The sequence below is a fragment of the Pseudonaja textilis genome, chromosome 9, assembly GCF_049901715.1.
Source record: "Pseudonaja textilis isolate UNSWEBS1 chromosome 9, rPseTex1.2, whole genome shotgun sequence".
Classification (NCBI taxonomy): domain Eukaryota; kingdom Metazoa; phylum Chordata; class Lepidosauria; order Squamata; family Elapidae; genus Pseudonaja; species Pseudonaja textilis.
The window spans coordinates 26,618,909-26,637,179 of NC_141998.1; the positions used below are offsets into that span (position 1 = coordinate 26,618,909).

General features: G+C 48.0%; 1 protein-coding gene across 7 annotated transcripts in view; it reads right to left on the bottom strand.

The window, feature by feature from the left end:
* CADM1 (cell adhesion molecule 1) overlaps nucleotides 1-18,271 on the bottom strand; it is a 192,736-nt gene that overhangs the window by 41,682 nt on the left and 132,783 nt on the right. For all 7 annotated transcript variants that reach the window (XM_026709005.2, XM_087938688.1, XM_087938689.1 and 4 more), the window contains exons 2-5: nucleotides 12,243-12,389; nucleotides 10,954-11,106; nucleotides 7,919-8,056; nucleotides 6,001-6,156 (exon numbers count right to left, since the gene is read on the bottom strand). In XM_026709005.2, coding sequence (XP_026564790.2) covers nucleotides 6,001-6,156; nucleotides 7,919-8,056; nucleotides 10,954-11,106; nucleotides 12,243-12,389 — 594 coding nt within the window. The remainder of the gene's footprint in view (nucleotides 1-6,000; nucleotides 6,157-7,918; nucleotides 8,057-10,953; nucleotides 11,107-12,242; nucleotides 12,390-18,271) is intronic.

The following is an 18,271-nucleotide window of genomic DNA, read 5'->3' on the forward strand; positions in this document are numbered from 1 at the left end:
TCCAGAGGCAGCTTGTTTGCATCTAGACACTTTGTCCAATGTTTTCTTCTCTGCAACACTCAGAAGTCATGATACAGTCACTTAGCAATGATACATCAGGTTGAAGAAAACATTTGGCTGTGACACCGAAGCTCGACTAGCCCTTCCCGCCTATCTTGACAGCAGAAGCCGCTGAGCTCCTAGGCCACAACCCTTGCGTCTGGCATGGCACATCCGGCCCTCGTGGGTGGCAGCCCCAGAGCTACAACTCATGGAAGAGATGAGGCAGGAAGTGGTGGGTCAGAGAAGCGATTCCAAGCAGGGCAGGAGAACAAGCAGAGCAGCCGGAGCTCAACCAGACCAAATGGGTCAACGATGATGGAGGGGATGACGAGGATGAGGATGATTAGAGCCACTTTAGGCACAGAAATGCTTTGGGGCAGGCTTGAACCCATCATCCCCGGAAGGATGCCGGGGAGCAGTGAAGGTCAAGGAAGACAGAGAAAGCAAAGGAAATAGTTTGGCATTATTCACGGAGTTCAGATCAAACTAAAAATTGAATTCTCTTCACTTCCAGGCGCAAATCTGTACCGATTCCCTTATTCCCTTGCAAAGTAATAGATATTTCAGTCTGGAGATTAGGCCTGGATTTGCTAAATAATGCATTCGCTTCCTTGTTCTCGGGGAAAAGAAAACCCCTGCCGACTTCTTGTTAAATTAGCTGGTTAAAGACTGCAAACCCTTCGGCGTTTGCCACCAATTGCGAGTTGCATGCACAATTTGCCTCCGCCCGAGGAAGAAAAAGCCCTCAGATCAGAGGACGAGGCATCTGCGAGGAACAAGGCACACTCCATTTTGGTGTCAAGGATGGTACCCACCCACCTCCAGTTTATTCCAATTAACGTGGCTTTTTAATCACCTAAGATGGGGTCTCCAACCTTGGCAACTTTAAGACTTGTGGACTTCAACTCCCAGAATTCCTCAGCCAGCAAAGCTGGCTGAGGAATTCTGGGAGTTGAAGTCCACAAGTCTTAAAGTTGCCAAGGTTGGAGACCCCTGCTCTAAGATCCCAGGCCTTTGGGCTCAGGATCAGGTGTCTCTCTTCCCACCTCAACCCCCCACTCAACTTCCCCACTTGCCGGGCGTGGGAGCCCTGCACTCCTCCAGCCTTCGCCCTTCGCTTTTCCACCAAATTCCTCTGAGAAAGATTCATTAATGAGCTCGCAAACGAGCACCCAACTGGGAAATGTCACAAACAAGAGAGGCTAATGGTCCAGAAAAATCTGATAACGGTAGTCAGTTGATTGGGGGAGGGGGAGCTTCCTTATTTACAATAACGGTACTACTAATATAGGGGCCCCTTCGAAATCCGATATTCTGAAAGGGTCAACACCTCGCCGAATGAAACAGCTCATTTATTTATGTTCAGAAATCTCCAGATGATAAATTATATTGAAGTTAATCACTTCACTGCGTACTGGTGCAATTAATATCTGCACTCACCAGAAGCATTCTGATTAAGAGAAACACGAAGCGCCTACACTGGTTGGCGTCTTCCTTTCTTTGTTAGACATAATTGGGCACTGGGTATTCTCTTGGTATAAACAAACAGCAGAGGTTACGGCGCTTTCCCTGGGTGTATGTTTTCCTAAGCATACAAGCAGGCACTACAAATATCTGGGTTCTATTAATTATGGCTCTCTTCTGCGTTTCTTCTCCTGTGGCTTTGAGGCTCGGCTGCCTCCCCCTCAACATGGCTTCACCCAAGGAGGGGAAACACAGGGGAGACCCCGGCACATCAAACACAGGCAGGAAGGCAGCCCCTCCCTCCCCTTTGCTTCTTTAGCTCAAGACCTCAATGATGTCTTCATCGGCTTCAAAGCTCCGTTTCTGTCTTTAGAGGTGAATTTGCACGCCATCACCTCCTCCTCAACTGTGAACGTACGCAAGTCAACCAATGCACCTCGAAATGGCCTGTGGGCAAGCCCTACGCCGGCAGCTAAAACCCCCCAAAGCAAGATTCTCAAATCATCCTTATCCAGACTAATTGAAAGGGAGGAAGGCATTGGCTTGCAAACATCTTGGCAACCGGAGTGTTGTAGTTAAAAACAACAACAACAAGATTTATCTCTACATTTTTATCGCGGACGTTTCTTGATCGTCTTACCAACCTCTCTTTGGGGATCTAGCCTTCAGGTAGCTACCAGGCACAGCTACCTGGTGCAGAACGTGCAGCTCCCCTGCACTTACAATACTTTGCGACTTGACAACCTTTTCCCCAACTTCTGAAAAGCCCTTTATCTCTACCTTGGATAAACTTCACAGAATGATGGCTTGGCTGGTGAGAAGTGTAAAGTCAGCCGCGCCGCAGTAATTTTGCCCCTGGACGTGTTAATGAAATTCTCTGATGGAAGAATAGAGTTTGTGGCTCTCAACGTCTAAATCAAGCAAGATATCTAATGCTTAAGCCTAGTTGGTCCTCTGGAGACTCCTGAAGGACAAGGGGAAGGCCAAAACTGTTCCCTCCCTTCTGCTTGTAGAGGAGGAGAAGACCCTCCTGAAGCGCTTCCGGGGTTAGGACAGCAGGTCCCCAAATGCCACAGAATCCACACATTGATACTTGGCCTCCTCGGGAAAACATCTCGGTTTAGGAACATCTGAAGCAGGTCAGTTTCAGACCCTCATGGATGGCAACAACACGAAGAGGAGAGTTTGGGAACCATATTTAGTTGTAGCTCTCGCACTCTAATCCTTTTCTTCGACAGACCAAATTTCTCATCCAGAAGTCCTGCGTGATGAATTTTTGAATTTGTAAAGCAGTACGGTTACTTCCAATGAAGCCGCTCCTACCTTGGACCAAACTCTTAGATATGCTATCGTATGAAAAGGACTCTGCCGGATGCAAAGTGTAGCTTCCTGCCTGAAAGATCTCTGCACTTAATTTAAAACCTCCCTTCTCTCCGCTCTTGTGTGTATGAGTTACAAATACCTTTAACAACTTGCACCAAACTTCAAAATATTAACCATGAGGAAGAGGAACCACAGCCCTTGCTTGTTGTCCAAAATACCTCTCACTTTGCCGCCTGTTTTGATTACTGTGCTCATCACCCCAATATTCCAGCAACTCTTGGCCAGAAGTGGTGGGAGAAGTCAGGAGCCCACCGTCCCTATTCATTCAAAGACCTCTGTAGCTGCGGGGCAGAAGAGAGACAATGCAGGCTCCATGGAGGAATATTCTTTGGCCCAACGGAGGCTTCCTACATGCCTAGACATGAGCCCAAGACTAGCCTGATCACACTTCTTCTAGACATGAGGAGAGATTCCAGTTGCCAGAAGCCATCTTACTGGGATTTGTGGCAATGGTGTTCATGCAAATCACAGTTCACCACATTGTAGCTAATCACCCAGGAAGCTTCCGGTATTCTTCATTCATGCGTGGAAAGTTGCCTTTTGCTCATTCTCACACCAAACCTTCTGCTATGGCTTTACGTGGATTTCCAGCTAATGGTCTCCTTTTAAGAACTTGTCCAGAATCCTTTAATCAAGGTGAAGGGCTCCCAAACGCAAGCCACATCTTCCTTGCAACCATTCTCGAAGACTTTGTTCTCATTTTCACTCTTCCTTCCATTTCTGAGCTAAAGCTAACATGCAGCTGTCTATTCGAGCCTTTGAGCAAACACGAATTAGCTCACAGCCTTGAAAAAAGCTCCACAGATAATTTGAGTCTCACCTACTAATACCTTCCTTTTTATTACAAGCTGCTACCTTCTGACTTCTATCTTCTACTAAGTGAAAAAAAATAACGGGCTGTGACGGTGCATTCATTGGTTCAGGGAAAGAGGGTGGCTGGATCAGCTCACACCTGGGCCAGGCAGGAGAACCGAGATCCAGGACCTTCTGTCTTCCCTTCCACCAGGTCCTTCTCTCCAGCTGCCAGTTGGGGAGCAGAGGTTTGGATGCAGCCCTGCAGTCCAACGTTAAAACCCTCCTGGACTGGCAGTTTGGGCTCCCCATGCATGGCAACAACAGGCTGGCCACATAACAGGTATGAGGTGGTAACAGTGAGCCCAGTTGTGGGCTCTGACTGCAAATCCCAGACCCCAACAAGCCTCTGAGAATGGGCCGTCACTGATCCTGGTGCTTCCAAAATGTTATTTTTCTGAGCAGCTGCCAGGGGGTGTAATAATCTGGACTTCCAGCAATGGACAAGTAGGGTCTGCTTCTCTCTAAGCTGCCGTGGCATCGGGACGCCAAGAGAGAGGCACAATTAGACAGAAGATACGACACCCTTTGGATACCACAGTTTCCCCACTGACAGAACTAATCTGAGACCTCTTGGACCCCAGAAATGTTCTGATTAGACCCCTGTAAATAAACAAGTGCATGCGGCCATGACACTTTTGTTCATTACTCTCTGAGGTGAAACCCCTGGAGTTCTCCTGCACGGTTCTCCCTGGTGCTGGAAGGATGGGAGCTCCTGACCATTTTCCAAGGAAGCTGCACTATGAGTAGTGACACCTGTACGTAAGTACCTGGGAAAGCTCCTCCGATCAGACCTAGCAAAGGTGCTAATACATTATTAAAGCTAATGGGGCTCTACCAGAAATGCTAATGGACAGAATGTTTGCATAAATGAATTACACATTAGCACGATGACTAGGCTGCCACAACCTGCCAATTTAGGTAATATCTGATGGGTTTTTTTTTTGTTTTCCCATTATAGGGATGTTCCTTCCCCAACACTTTTGGGTGATATGAAAATTGTAAGCAAAATGCTCATAATGGAACAACATAATGAAGCAGAAGAAATAAATTAACATGAGGGAGGGTTCTTTGTGTAACGTTACGGTTGAGTTGCAAACACAAAAGGCAGGCATCGCCCTGCTGTAGCCCTGGCTCTGTGATGAGAGGGGCTGGCTGCTTAAGCCACAAATCCTCCCATGCTTCGTATGGCACTGCATCGGAGTGGCATTTGGACAGGATGGGGCACACGCCAAACCCCGGGATGCCGCTCACGGCTGCTACAGGCCTGGGCAACATTTCAAGGCAGGCAGCAAAAGCAGCCGCGGTCGGGGCCCGGATCTTTTCTGACACCCTCTGGCCCTCTAGCTGCCTGAAAGAGGAAGCTACAGCTTAGTGCCAAGCCAGGAATTTAACTTTGTGGATTTACGGAAAGTTATCCTCTAATGACAATATTTATAGGATGGGTGGTTGTGCAGCACTTCAGCACCAAACAATAGTGGCAGCCAAAGATTTGGGGGGGGAAACAGCACCAAGGGGGAAAGCCATTGGTTGGAGAAGCGTGGACCCCCAAGGAGCCATGCCAATGCTGACGGGGTCTCTGGAAGGGCGGCGGCTGATATTTCAACGCAATCTGTTGGTGAACCTGAACTCGCTGCTGCTTGATCTCTGAAGTGGCCCAGAACGGCCAGCTCAAAGGCTGGTGGCCACTGTTAAGATGGGAATTGAACTTCAGGAGCTCATTCAAGACAGAACTTGAACGGAGCCCGAGGCAAAAACCGTTAACTTGAGATATAATGAGGAACTGAGAAGACACAATGGCCAGAAGACACAGGCATCACATTCCAACACAACGGGAGGACCTCTACTGCAGGACGACTCCTCTTCAACACGTACTCCAAAGTTGGTTCAGGATTTGGGAGCTTGTGGAAATCCATAACTAAGATGAACCTCTGAATTTACTTCAGCTGACATCCTCCAGATGTTGCTAGACAGAACCTCCCATAGATTCTAGCCAATGTGGACCTATCGGCTGGGATTTGTGGAAAGTGTAGTCCCAAATTATCTGGAAGGCACCAGCTCATGAAAGTCAGATGTCTGCACTAAAATGACATGTGTGGTTTGTCCAAGGGTGAACAGCAGAACTTTTTCAAAAGAGACACGAAAGAAGCTGCAGGAAAAGCTTTAAGCTAGCAATCAATGCTCCAAATATCCAATTTCAGAAAGCCAGACATAAACAGCATAGGCATAGAGTGAAGAGCTTGTGATCTTGGTACTCACACATTACATCAAGGTAGTACTTGGTCTGCAAGTCTTTAATGGCAGGATGGTCTACCTGACAGACAACTGGGACCCCATCATCCTCCCGCTTGACCTTCAGTAAGAGCTGGCTGGTCACCGTGTACATGTCTGACCACTGCTCCACTTCTGTTTTGCCTGCAGGACAGGAGAGACCAGGGAGGACAAGAGAGAAGGTCAGCCGCCAAGGACCACACGGGATCACCTCACTGCCTGCTGGGCTCCTCTGCAACCTAACTGGATCTCACAACTAGCCTGGAGGTGCTCACGGGTTTGCAATTTTGGGGGGAAAATTAATGCCCCCTGGGGCATGTGTTCCTTCTGTCTCTGGAGCCCTCAAGCCACAGAACACCTCCTGACCTTCCACATCTTGTGCTGACACCCATTCTGGCACATCCCAAGGGCGTAGATGGTCAGAACGGTTGCCATGGGGTAGACTCCCATGGAAGCCTTTTGACCACCTGCCTGAGTGGAGACTCGAACGAAGGGAACAGGCTGGATTCCGAGGCCATGAAGCTCCCCTACCAGCAAAACGAAGCCGTGCTCTTCCTGGCTCCCGGATTCAAAGGGAAGGGGGACCCCACCTTCGCCTCATGTTATTAAACATAAGATGTACAACCCTCAACCGCCAGGATTAGGATTCCAGGATGTCTTCCAAACACTCAAGTCAACGGAGCCAAAAATCCTCTACCCTCTCTTCCTCTGATGCCACTGCCAAAAGCCATCATCAATAATTAAGAGGGAAAGTGACTCCATGGATTTACATAATTAAAAGTAGTAATTAAAATATTTAAGCACGGGTACTATTGAAGACCAGAAAAATGTGGTGGCAGCGGGTGGAAACGGAGACATCCCACAGGGCTCCCTGCCAAAAGGAAGGGAAAGGAGAAGGGCAGAACACCAGGAGGGCTGCGATGAAGGGAGGGAGGTGGGAAGTGCCACCGGTTGCCTTAGAGCTTCCTGGTCTGGAAGGGGCTGTCGCACCGTCTCAGCAGGCAAAATCGACAGAAAAGTCTACTTAGGAAATTTACACCCCTTGCATTGCAACCATGGGCTGCTACGCTCACTCGGTCAAGATTTAAGGGGGAGACCAGTGAAGGCCACGTTCAGTAGGTGTTTTCCGGGAAGTCAGAGCGTGTTTTGCTTGATGGGCACGGGAGCATCTGCTTGGTCCTGGGTGCCACTCTGGTGGCGAAGACCCTGCTTCAGGGGTGAAGTGGCTCTTCTCAACTACAATGCTGGCAGGAAGGGTAAGGTGCCCCACTGAGATAGCCAGGCCTTTGAAGCAAGGCATGGTAATCTTGGCCCAGTTACACAGCTGAAACATTTGGGAAGTCTTCTCTTGACTAAGAGGAATGGGATGGAAGACCATGCGAACAAGTAAAACGTGAGGGAATCCAACTCTGAAGGACCAGGGGATGGCAAGGATTGTACTTCGCTTCCCAGTGCTGGCGGTCCATCTCTAAGAAATGACCAATGTGGCCCAGGGAATTAGCAGGAGGTGGGTCAGATAGCAAGGAATGGGGTGTCCTCTGCCAGGGGTCAAGGGGTCTCTAGTGAAGCCGACAGACACATCAGCACCCTGTCTTTTTTCCTAGGAAGGACTGTCTGCTGGTTCTGGATCGGGTTGTATTCGTGGTTCAAGAACATACTGGGACAGCCGCCTAAGTTCGCGTTCTGAGCTTGCCCTCAGATACTTTGATTGTTGGCTCTCAGGTAGGAAGCTCATCATATGAGTCAATCCTGTATTCTCTGGAGAAGAGAACCACGGTGACCAGCAGAAGCCCCACCAGGCCCGGCCTCCACACCTGAGATCAGATCACCTCTCGTCCTCATCCTCCCACGGCACCTCTAAATCTACACCATTAAGCTGATGGGGGGGAGGAGAGGGGGCATCTACCAAAGAGCTCCTTGCTGCCTTTGAACCATTTGATCATCGTGGCTGGCCGGCTGGCCATGGACGTGCAATTGAGCTCAATCTCCTCTCCTTCCACCGCAGTGTCCTTCTGGGATTCAATCCTCAGGTTACGTGGCGGGACTGGAACGAAACAGGTCAAAAACACAAAAGGGGACAATCTCAGTGACTTGGAATCCAACAAGGCACCATCAAGAAACCTTACCAGAATTTTTAACACCAAAGCAGCTCTTACCTGCATCTCCAGAGCTCCTTCCTGTTCTTTGACAGCACCAATTCTCCATTCTTACTACCCCCAAGTAATGAATGACATTATATATTCTAGTGGGATGAAGAAGGCTGGCTAAGAGGAGAAATGTGGTCTTCCTCCTAAACCCCCCCCCAAACCAGAATGAACCCAGAAGTTAATTTTAATTTTGTGTCTGCCTCTATGGATGCAATGATGTCGTGTCTTCATAATTAAAAGGGGCAGAAAAAAGATTGACCTGGATAACTTTCCTATATTGGATTTACAAAAACAACTTGTTAAAGCTTTGAAGAATTTTGTGAGAAGGGACAAAGAAGAAATGAAAAGAAATCAAATTCTAGGACGTTATTTGAAGAGGCTAAAGATCAAGATTGTTAAAAGTAAAACCAAAGACTTTAAAGTTGGACTTTTTGATCAAAGTTAAAATAGGTATGTTGTTATCTCTGGTAGCCTTAATGGACTTTGCTGATCAGGACTGCAGATGAGGCTTTAAGGACTTGTTTACAGATAAGAGGTGAGATCTGGGGAGCAAGATATCATTGGTTTTATTTTTTTTAGAGAAGGTGGTAAATTTTTATACTTGTGATGAAGGGGAAAGTCATTTCTTTATATATTTCGCTTGTTTTTCTTTACTGTATTCTCATTTCTCTTCTGTTTTTTTTCCTCCTTTTTGGCACTTCCTACTTTTTGTTCCTTTAATTTTTTTATACTAGTTTTATCTCTTTAATAATAAATCTTAATAGAATGGCTATAAAAAGACACTAGAACTTCAGAAATGACCCCCCCACACACACACACACCCCTTGCAAATCGCGAAGAGAGAGCATATATATGCCCAGAGGAGCCGTTATGGCATCGGAAAACAATTTTTTTTGAGGGAGGGTGTATCTGCATTCTGTGCGGGTTTGTCATATTAGTGACTCTCAAAGCTGAAGGGATGAAACGAATCCAGACGCGTCATGAACTGAGGATAATCTGAGCCATAACTAGAGAACCGTGAACCAACTAAAACATCTGCAAGAGGCCTCCCAATCCCTTAAGAGAAGAGAGAGAGGGAGAGAGAGAGAGAGCGAAAGGAGGGGAAAGGTGGGGGATGGAAGAGCTATGCGGTTTCTACTTTTTAATCAGCGATCCTGGCATTAGGAGATGATTGCTGGCATTTAACAAAGCTCTGAAACAAAGATTTAAATTCACGTTGCGAATAAGTGGCCTTTTTGGTTCTGATTTGTTCTGAGAATGTGTTGAGTAATTCAGCTAGGAGAAAACAGGGCGGGGTTGTGGTTTCTCAGCTGGGAAGCAAGGATATTCTGAAAAATCATCTGGGGTTTCAAAAAAGCGAAAGAAGAAGAAGAAAAAAGGTTGGTGCCCGACACCTTCCAGGTTGGGCAAGGATGTATCTCTCGTAGCAGCCAGAAGGAAACGGCCATTTCTCCCCAGCTCTCCCGAGAAATGCTGGTGTTATTCATGGTGTGTGTGTGTGTGTGTGTGTGTGTGTGTGTTCAGCATGGAGGTAGGTATCCCAGGAGATGCCTGCACCAAGGCAGAAGGCGATCTTGTTGGGCCCAGGAAGGGAAAGGAGCCCTGGAGGAAAAGCGCAGCCCTGCCCGGGTCTCCAGCCTGAGCAAGGCAGGAAAAGAAAGACGGCCGGGAAGCCACACCAGGAAGCAAATCTCAACGCTGAAGGCAGCCCAATTTGAAATTCACACTGCAGGCTAATTTTAAACTCTCGTAAAATACTACCAAACGAAGAGCAGAACCGCGTGGAGTGCAGAGGGAGGGGAGAACCCCGGTAACTAATCAAGGGGAGCCATCTCACTTGCAGATTTCTTGCTGCAATTCCAGCTCTCATAGGACCAGGAGCCTCAGAGGCGGCCATAGTCAGAAACTGGGGCTCTGGCGGGATTCGTGAACCAGGACCGACGGATCTTTCGAGAAGGATGCGTAACCCGAGGACAGCCTGGGAGGAGCCCTTCCCCAACCGGCTTGGGGGCAAAAGTAGGGCTCGGCTGACTTAGCCCACCAGAAAAGAAGGGGGGGCTGGGGGTGGGGATGGCCTAGGATGGGCAAACGCCTGAAGGTCGATGGGCTCCTTCAGAGAAGACCGTGTGAAATGGCAAAATGGACTCCTCTGCTCAAAGAAAAGATCATCAGTGCTTTTGTTTCCACGTGGAAAACACTTCTGAACTTCGTGCTTGGTGTGGAAAAGAACGAAACTTTGATTTTGGGTTTCACAGACTGACGGACAGATTTTTGTAACAAATGACTGTTCCGTACTATCGCGGTAAAACAGAAAGTTGTGCTTTGTTGTTAATGCCTTATTCTACCGCAGCAGATAAGAGTTGGAAGTCAATGTTTGCGTTTCTTTTTCTTTCCCTACCCTTCCTGGCTCTTCTTCCCCTTTCCCTTCCCCATCCTCTTATTTGCTTTCGTATTTTATAACACCTTATAACCTAATAAAAATGGTAGAGGCAGGAGAAAGGTTGGCCTGCGCCATTCAATGAAGCCGGCTTTCAGGGTGGAGGGGAAAGCATTTGGCCTTCATTTTCTCCAGATCCTGGCCCTAAATGGTACTTCAGCTGCTTCTTCCGGTTACCACTTTCGTCACATCCATCCTAACCCACAGACGATGGGGACACGGATGCCAGAGTCCGGTGTAAACCGTGAAGGTTTATTCCAAGGTTGTGGAATGGGTACAAAGGAAGCCCCGAGCCTGCCCAGCTTTCTCCAACCTGCCTCCTGATGCCCCCAGAGGAGCCGGAGGTGGGATGCTTACCCAGCACCGTAATGGTCATGTAGTACTCTTGGGGAGGGTCCGTGTAGAGCTGGCAGAAGTATCTTCCCTCATCCGAAATGGAGACGTTGGTCAGGGACACTCTGAGCTCACTGCTAGAGAAATTCACTAGCTGAAACCTGCTGTCCTTCAAGGCTGTGGAAGGAAGAGACAATGGGAATCAGGCCGAGGGTGCACAAAAGAGCCCCAGAGCTCAAAAGGTTTTGACTGGCAAAAGCAACGGGTCCCGCTTCCCCGCCTCCTCTCATTTCCTATTGTTCCGCTGCAATTTGGATTGAGCCAGCAAGCTTTCCTGCCAATCAAGATAAATAAACAAATGCCCCTTAACAAGTACTTGTAATTACTTCCTCCAGCTTATCCCCCACCCACCCACTCTGCTTGTTTAGCACACAAATGGGTTAGTAAATTGGCTGCCCATAATGGGGTGGGGGCGGGGGCCCTTTGCTGGCTGGGCCACCGAGAGACTGGAAGCAAGGGCACAAGAGCACTTCGACTTACATACTGTTCCATGGTGCTTTGTGGCGCCCTCTGAACAGTTTACACCAGCGGTCCCCAAACTTGGCCACTTTAAGACTTGTGGATTTCAACTCCCAGGATTCTCAGAGTTGAAGTCCACAAGTCTCAACGGTGCCAAGGTTGGAGACCCCTGGTTTACACAGTCAGCATATTGCCCCCAGCAATCTGGGTCCTCATTTTACCAACCTCAAAGGGACAGGAGGCTGAGTCAGCCTTCAGAATCAGAATAGAGCTGGAAGAACCTTGGAGGTCTTCTAGTCCATCCCCTTGCTCTAGGAAGAAACCCTCTACTATTTCAGACAGGGGGCTCTCCAGTCTCTCCTTAAAGACCTCCAGTGATTGGGAGCACCCATGATTTCTGGTGGACAGCTGTTCCACTGGTTAAATGTCCTCGCTGATAGGAAGTTTCTCCTTGGTTCTAGGTTGCCTCTCTCCTTGGTTGGTTTCTACCATTGATTCTTGTCCTGCCTTCTGTTGCCCTTAGTCCTTTTGTAGACGAGCCATAGACCTTACCTTGAGCCGGTTAGGATTGAACTTCAGGCTGTGGGCAGAGTTAGCCTGCCCTACTGCCTTCTAACCACTGTGCCACCCAGAACACGTGGCATCTAAGCAATCAACCACAGCAAAAGGACAAGGGTGCCGATCGCCCCAGAAGGGTGATCCTGGTAGCCAAAGGGTGACAGAAACATCCCCCAAATCTCCTCCACCCACCAAAATATTGAGATCAAAAAGCTGGCCGCTGGCCTAGAACTCACGTCTGAAGTCTCTGAAATAAATAGTTTGCCTGTTGGGATTCAAGAGCTGAATCACGGAGTCGTCACTGTTTTTGACTCTGCAGCTGATGGTGGCGACTTCTCCCTCGACGACTGTCACGTCCTCTGTCACCAAGTTCTGTCCGTCCCCTGAACAGGTGGAAGAGAAAGGAAAGCAGGTGTCAACCTTGGTAGGTTTGGCTTTCTTGCCCAGCCCCCCACAGAGAGCAGGGCTGGCTTGGGGTCTTGGTTGAGCGAGCCGTTCCAGCCGTGGGAGTCCCCAGACTGGGGCTCAGCACAAGGGAGGGCACAGTCGGAAGATCGTCACCGAGACTCCGGGGAAAGCGGCACGTTAACTGTGAACTGAAGGTTGGCACACAAAGTCCCGTGGCTGACTAAATTGACGTCCTTGCTCAGGATACTTCCTCTTAGGGAAGATTCGTCCCTGATTTGCTGGTTCAGGTGGACAACACCTGTCCTACCTCTGGGCCGCTAATCCCCCCTGCCCATCTACAGAGAGATCTCCTCAAGCGAAATCCAGAGAATTAGTGCGGCAAATGAGGCTCTTTGGTTAAGATTTGTCCAATCTCACGCTGAAGATGGCTGGCAGTACAGGCATAATTATGTAATTATATTCTTAAAAATTTATATTTCACATCACTCCCTGTGCAAAGCCATTTCAAACAAACACCAGCGTGCAATCAATAAAAAACACACCGATTAAGTCCATATTCATTAAAAAGAGTGGAGGGAAAGGAGGGAAAGGGAGGAAACCAAGAAGGAAACTGTTTAATGCAGATTTTGTGGGGTGGAGGGTTGGGTTAAAAGAGAAATCGAAAACAAATCATTGTAACACTCACTCTCTTTCTCTCCCTCCCTCTCTCCCTCCCTCTCTCTCTTCTTCCTCTCTCTCTCTTCTTCCTCTCTCTCTCTCCCTCCCTCTCCCTCTCCCTCTCTCTCCCTGTGTTGTTGGGTGCCAGAGCAGAGCATCTTACTCTTGTGGGTTTTCACAATGAAGCAGCGAGATGGGCTGTTGCTTAAAAACAACCATTCCAGCTGCACAAATGGGACCCCTTTGAAGCCCCGAGGCAGGGAGGCCCAGAGGGAGGCGGGAGAAGTGAAGCCCTTCTGCAGAAGCCTTCCACTCCCTTCCCGGTTTGGCCCTCAAAAGGGCCGTTGCAGGATGAGAAACAAGCCAGGATTTGGGGTTGGCTTTCTTGTGAGCAAGGAACGCCTTTGTTTTCTGTGCTGCCTGATCGCCTTTTCTGCCCAGGGAAGCCAGGGGCCCTCCTAGAAGTGCCTTCCCTCATTCCATCCCTTCCTTTCGGTGTCCCTCCAGCAGGACCAGCTCTGACCATTCGCTCCCTCGCTGGCCCTTCCCTTCCTCCGGAAAAGCCCTCCCCACTCTGCCAAGAAGTGCAGCAAGTCCACGCTTGCCTCCCCCACCAGCGGAAAGGCCTGGTGAAAATCCAGCATCACTGCCCCCCACCCCACCCCACTGGCAGGAGTGGGTGACAAGGGGGCTGCAGGGAGCCACAACAAGTGGGCAAGTCAACCCCTGCCCAACTCTAGCCACTTTCTCAAGCCCCAAAGCTGGCAAGCTGGTTGCCCCCAGGATCTGTGTCCAAGCCCCTCCTCCCCCCCTCCCCCGCCAATAAAGCCACCATCAAACCAAGTTCCATTCCTGGCTGCTTACCCATCTATGTCGTTTCCTTGGCATCCTATGGGTGTCACTTATGGCCTTTTTCCGAGACAATGATTGAGGGTGGGAGACCCTCCCCCCAGTCCACCTGCAGCTCAGAAGCGCTCAGGTGGTCTCTCCCTCCAGCTTAGCTGATCTCAGATCAGAAACGGTCCAGGGACTCCCCCCCCCCCCACACACAGCCGAGTCTGTGCCAAACCCACCCAATGCACAAATCCGAATTAATGTTGTCCTTTGATAGCGGCAGGCAGCTGCGGAGCAGCCGAGGGAAAAATTTGCACAAGAGATTTGCCTAAAAAACCACGGAGAGGGGCTTCTTTGGGCGGCATTTGTTTCCAGGCCTGGCTTTCCCTTATTACATCGAAAAGAGGCGGGGGCACTGCTGAAACCCAAAGGCCCAGAACAAAGGAAACCAGCATTCATGGCCTCTCCCTGCACCGGCTGGCTGGGCAGCCTTTCGCTTTTTCTTCTCCTTGTTAGAAATAAAACCCCCGTAGAATTTGAGGCAGGTTTTACCGAGTCAGTCAAGGGGACCAGGAACACCTGCACGGTTGTTCTTGACCCCACGAATTCGAAGTTCACTTTGCCACAACAAACCCAGGAGCGAGTTAAAACAGCGAGCTCCAAAATGATTGTCAGGTTCACTCCAGAATTATTGATTTAGACCCAGTTCCTTGTTTTAACTGCTAGGGATCCTTCGGCAGCCCTTTGTTTGCGAAGTCTGTGCTGATTTAGTGGGTGTATAAATAGAACTAACCACAACAATATCCATTTAATCCCCAGGTTTATGTCTAATTTGATGGGGATTTCTGGATTCTAAACCATCCTGGTTAATAGGCACCCAATGTCTTACTCCTTACACCTTTGTAATAATTGGGGAAATGTTTGTTTTAACTTTTGTGCTATTGTGTTGTGTTATTATTGTTAACCGTGGACAGATTCGGAGTGCAGTGCAGCTTAAAGGCTGAGAATGGGCAACTGCTTGTCTAGAGGAGAATTCCAGGGGAGGACTGGTAAATGAAGGAAGAAACGCCCCTCTGTTCCTTCTCATAGGACTTTGGCATTGCTCAATAACAATAATAACACAACACAATAACACAAAAGTTAAAACAAACATTTCCCCAACTCTTGCAAAGGTGTAAGGAGCAAGACTTTGGGCGCCTATTAACCAGGATGGTTTAGAATCCAGAAATCCCCATCAAATTAGACGCTTGCAAAAACTCCGCCTCTCCAAAAACAGTATGCCCAAAATATCTGGACCTCAAGAACCTGTTATACACAGGCATCAACTTAATGACCATAATAAGCCTGGCCATTACAGTCGTAAGTTGTGATGATCCTAAAACAAGTCATCATGCGACTGACCCAATTTTATGACCTCTGTTCAGAGCTGTTGATAAGCAAAGCCATTGTAGCAAATACTGCTTTGGATCAGTCACGTGATTGTGGGACGCGGCAAAGGATTTTAAATGTGGGCTGGTTGCCAAGTGCCCAAAATCTGGTTAGGTGACCTTCGGGGGTGGAGGGTTGGAGGTCAGAACTCCGGAACTGGGTTTTTAGTACCTTTGGAGGAGTCTGTCCTAATTTTCACTGGCCAGGAAGTGAACAGCCATAAGTCAAGGACTACCTGTAGGGAAATGAGGAGATACCTGGTGAACCTCTGGGCAGAACTCGCTGGCCCATGTTAGCCTGCTGGTCTGCAGTTTTGATCCCAATCTATTGCAAGTTGTTGTGTTGCTAATTTGTGTTGCTAACTGCTCACAAACAAAGAGAAACTAATTTCTCCAGCGCAGGCCTGCAGAGCCAATAGTCGAATCTTTCATAATGCTATCAAACCAAAACTAATGAGTACTGCAGGGAGGGGGGAAAATCTGCAGGAAACTTCCTATTTTTTTTCATAAACCCAGAGCTCACAGCAAATTAAAGTCATTAAGATTTGATCTCCATTATCACCATATTCTTTTAAACATTTACTTGAAGACAATCCTATCTTTCAATTAATTAATCTCATCCCCCCATTTACCCAGTCTTATATCAAATCAAAATCCTATATGAATTAATAAGAATTTATGGGGAAAACTAATTTGGGAATAGATAATTTGAGGTCCAGGGCAACGAAGCTGTTGATTTAAGAAATACCATTCTCTGTGTTGGAAATGGCCAAAGGATTTCCAGCAGAAGAAGAGGCAAAGTGCTTTCAGGAGGCCGTGCTCAAACGTTCTTCTCAGAGATATATCCAACCACCAAATACTCCCCGAGGGTTAGAATTTGGACTGTTCCCATGATGTCCGTTGCCCTCAGCTTCACAGGAAGCATCCTTTTGGGAACTTGGGAGACTGTTTCCTGCTGGGACCCCACGGGATGGAAATGCCCTCCTTTAGGCTATTGGGAAAGGCATCCATATAGAATAACAGAATTGGAAGGGACCTTGGAGGTCATCTAGTCCAACCCCCTGCTCAAACAGGAAACCCTGGACTAGACCATTCCAGACTAGCGGCTGTCCAGTCTCTTCTTAAAAACCTCCAGTGAGGGAGCACCCGTAACTATTGAAGGTAGGCAGCTCCACTGGTCAATTGTTCTCACTGTTAGCAAATTCCTCCTTTGTTCTAGGTTGCTTCTCTCCTTGATCAGTTTCCATTCGTTGCGTCTGATGTCCTGCCTAGGTTGACCCCCTTTTCTCTGTGGCAGCCCCTCCGCTATTGGAAGACTGCTATCGTGTTGCCCCTAGTCCTGCTTTTCACGAGACGCCCCCATTTCCTGCAACCGTTCTTCATAGGTTTAGCCTCCAGCCCCCTAACCATCTTCGTTGCTCTTCTCTGCACTCAACATCTTTTTTTATATTATGGTGACCAAAACACCTTCAGGGGCCTTCTAGTTCAAAAGGGGGGGTTGAACTAAGATATGGGCTGGAGGCCCTGATGGTTTAAAGTCCCCTACAGTCCCGCCTGCCTCTTTCTCTCTTTGAAATTTTTTTAAAAAATGAAATCAGCAATGCAAAAGAAAATTCTTTGGTAAATCATATCCGAGAAAAAACCTTGCATGAGCAGTACATTTTGGACTAAGGATGGGGGTAGAGAAGTGGAATCTTTCTGGCAGATATTCACAAGGCACATTTTTCCCCCAATTAAAATTAATTATGCCCAAATGGAACACATGGTAATCTGTATGCTTTCTTTTTTCACTCTTTCTTTCATTTAATTAATCTGCTATTGTAATTTTTAATGTTAAGTTAGAATCCTATCTTCCCAGCTTGTTGGATATTCACTATAGAAGCTTCTTGATGAGTTTTAAATTCCAAAAGGTTTTTAACTACGCTGTTTAAAGATGTAAGCCACATAACAGTTCATAATAGCTCCTTTGGAATCATTAGAACTCAGAGTACATACAAGACACCCTGGCAGTAGTGAAAAATGCGCGCGGGAGGATGGTTCTGTCACACAAGTGGGTCACCCTTCTGCCTTCCATCAGCCTCCCCTATACTTCCTCATAGTATCTTCCTGACCACGATTAAAGGCTGTTGTCTCGACTGAGATGCTCCTGGCTTGATTTGGTGCCGCAACAAAGTAAACCCATTAAGGCGAAAGCAAAGAGGTTCAAACAAATCCAGGAAAACAGCTAATTTTGGGAAAAGTCACTTGCCAAGCGCGGGAAAATCAGGAAATCCAGGCCGTTGAAATGAATAAAGAGGTTTACTACAAGTTTATGCTCCCTACAAGAATCTAAACAACGAATGGTGAAAACAAATAGGCAGCAAATAAGAGTCAATGGGATTCAGGGTGGGCTGGACTTAGATCTCTTCTGTGCATGAAATGATTCAAGACAGATGACATACTTGACCCCTCCCTCACGTCCAGCCCTGATGTGTGGAAGGCTCTTTCTACCCTGCTTCCACACTTACAATTTTTGGTTGGGCTTAAAAAGCAAATGTTTGCATAAAGAAATTCATCTCTTTATAAGAAGAGACATGATTACTCAATCAGTCACTGAGGGATTGAATATGTGGTCCAACTGACCAGCTTTGAAAGTGGCTTCCCACCATCTGATGGTGGCATCTGGTCTATCCTCGCTGGTGTTTATGTCCTGGTGTGGAGGGAGAGAATAACCCGAAGGCCATTTTTTCTCCTCCATGATCCTACCCAAATATCAGGGGGGTTCCAGAAGAGCCTCTTGGGTGATACAGACCCACTCTGGGGTGGTCCTCTTTCTCCCCCTGCTCCAAAGAACAGCAGTGAGGCACCTCTGAATCCGAGATGAAAAACATCCCTCGCTTATTGGCTTCTTTGCTCTGGTCTTTAAGGTCTTCTGCTTCTTAATGTGTGTGCTTCGATTC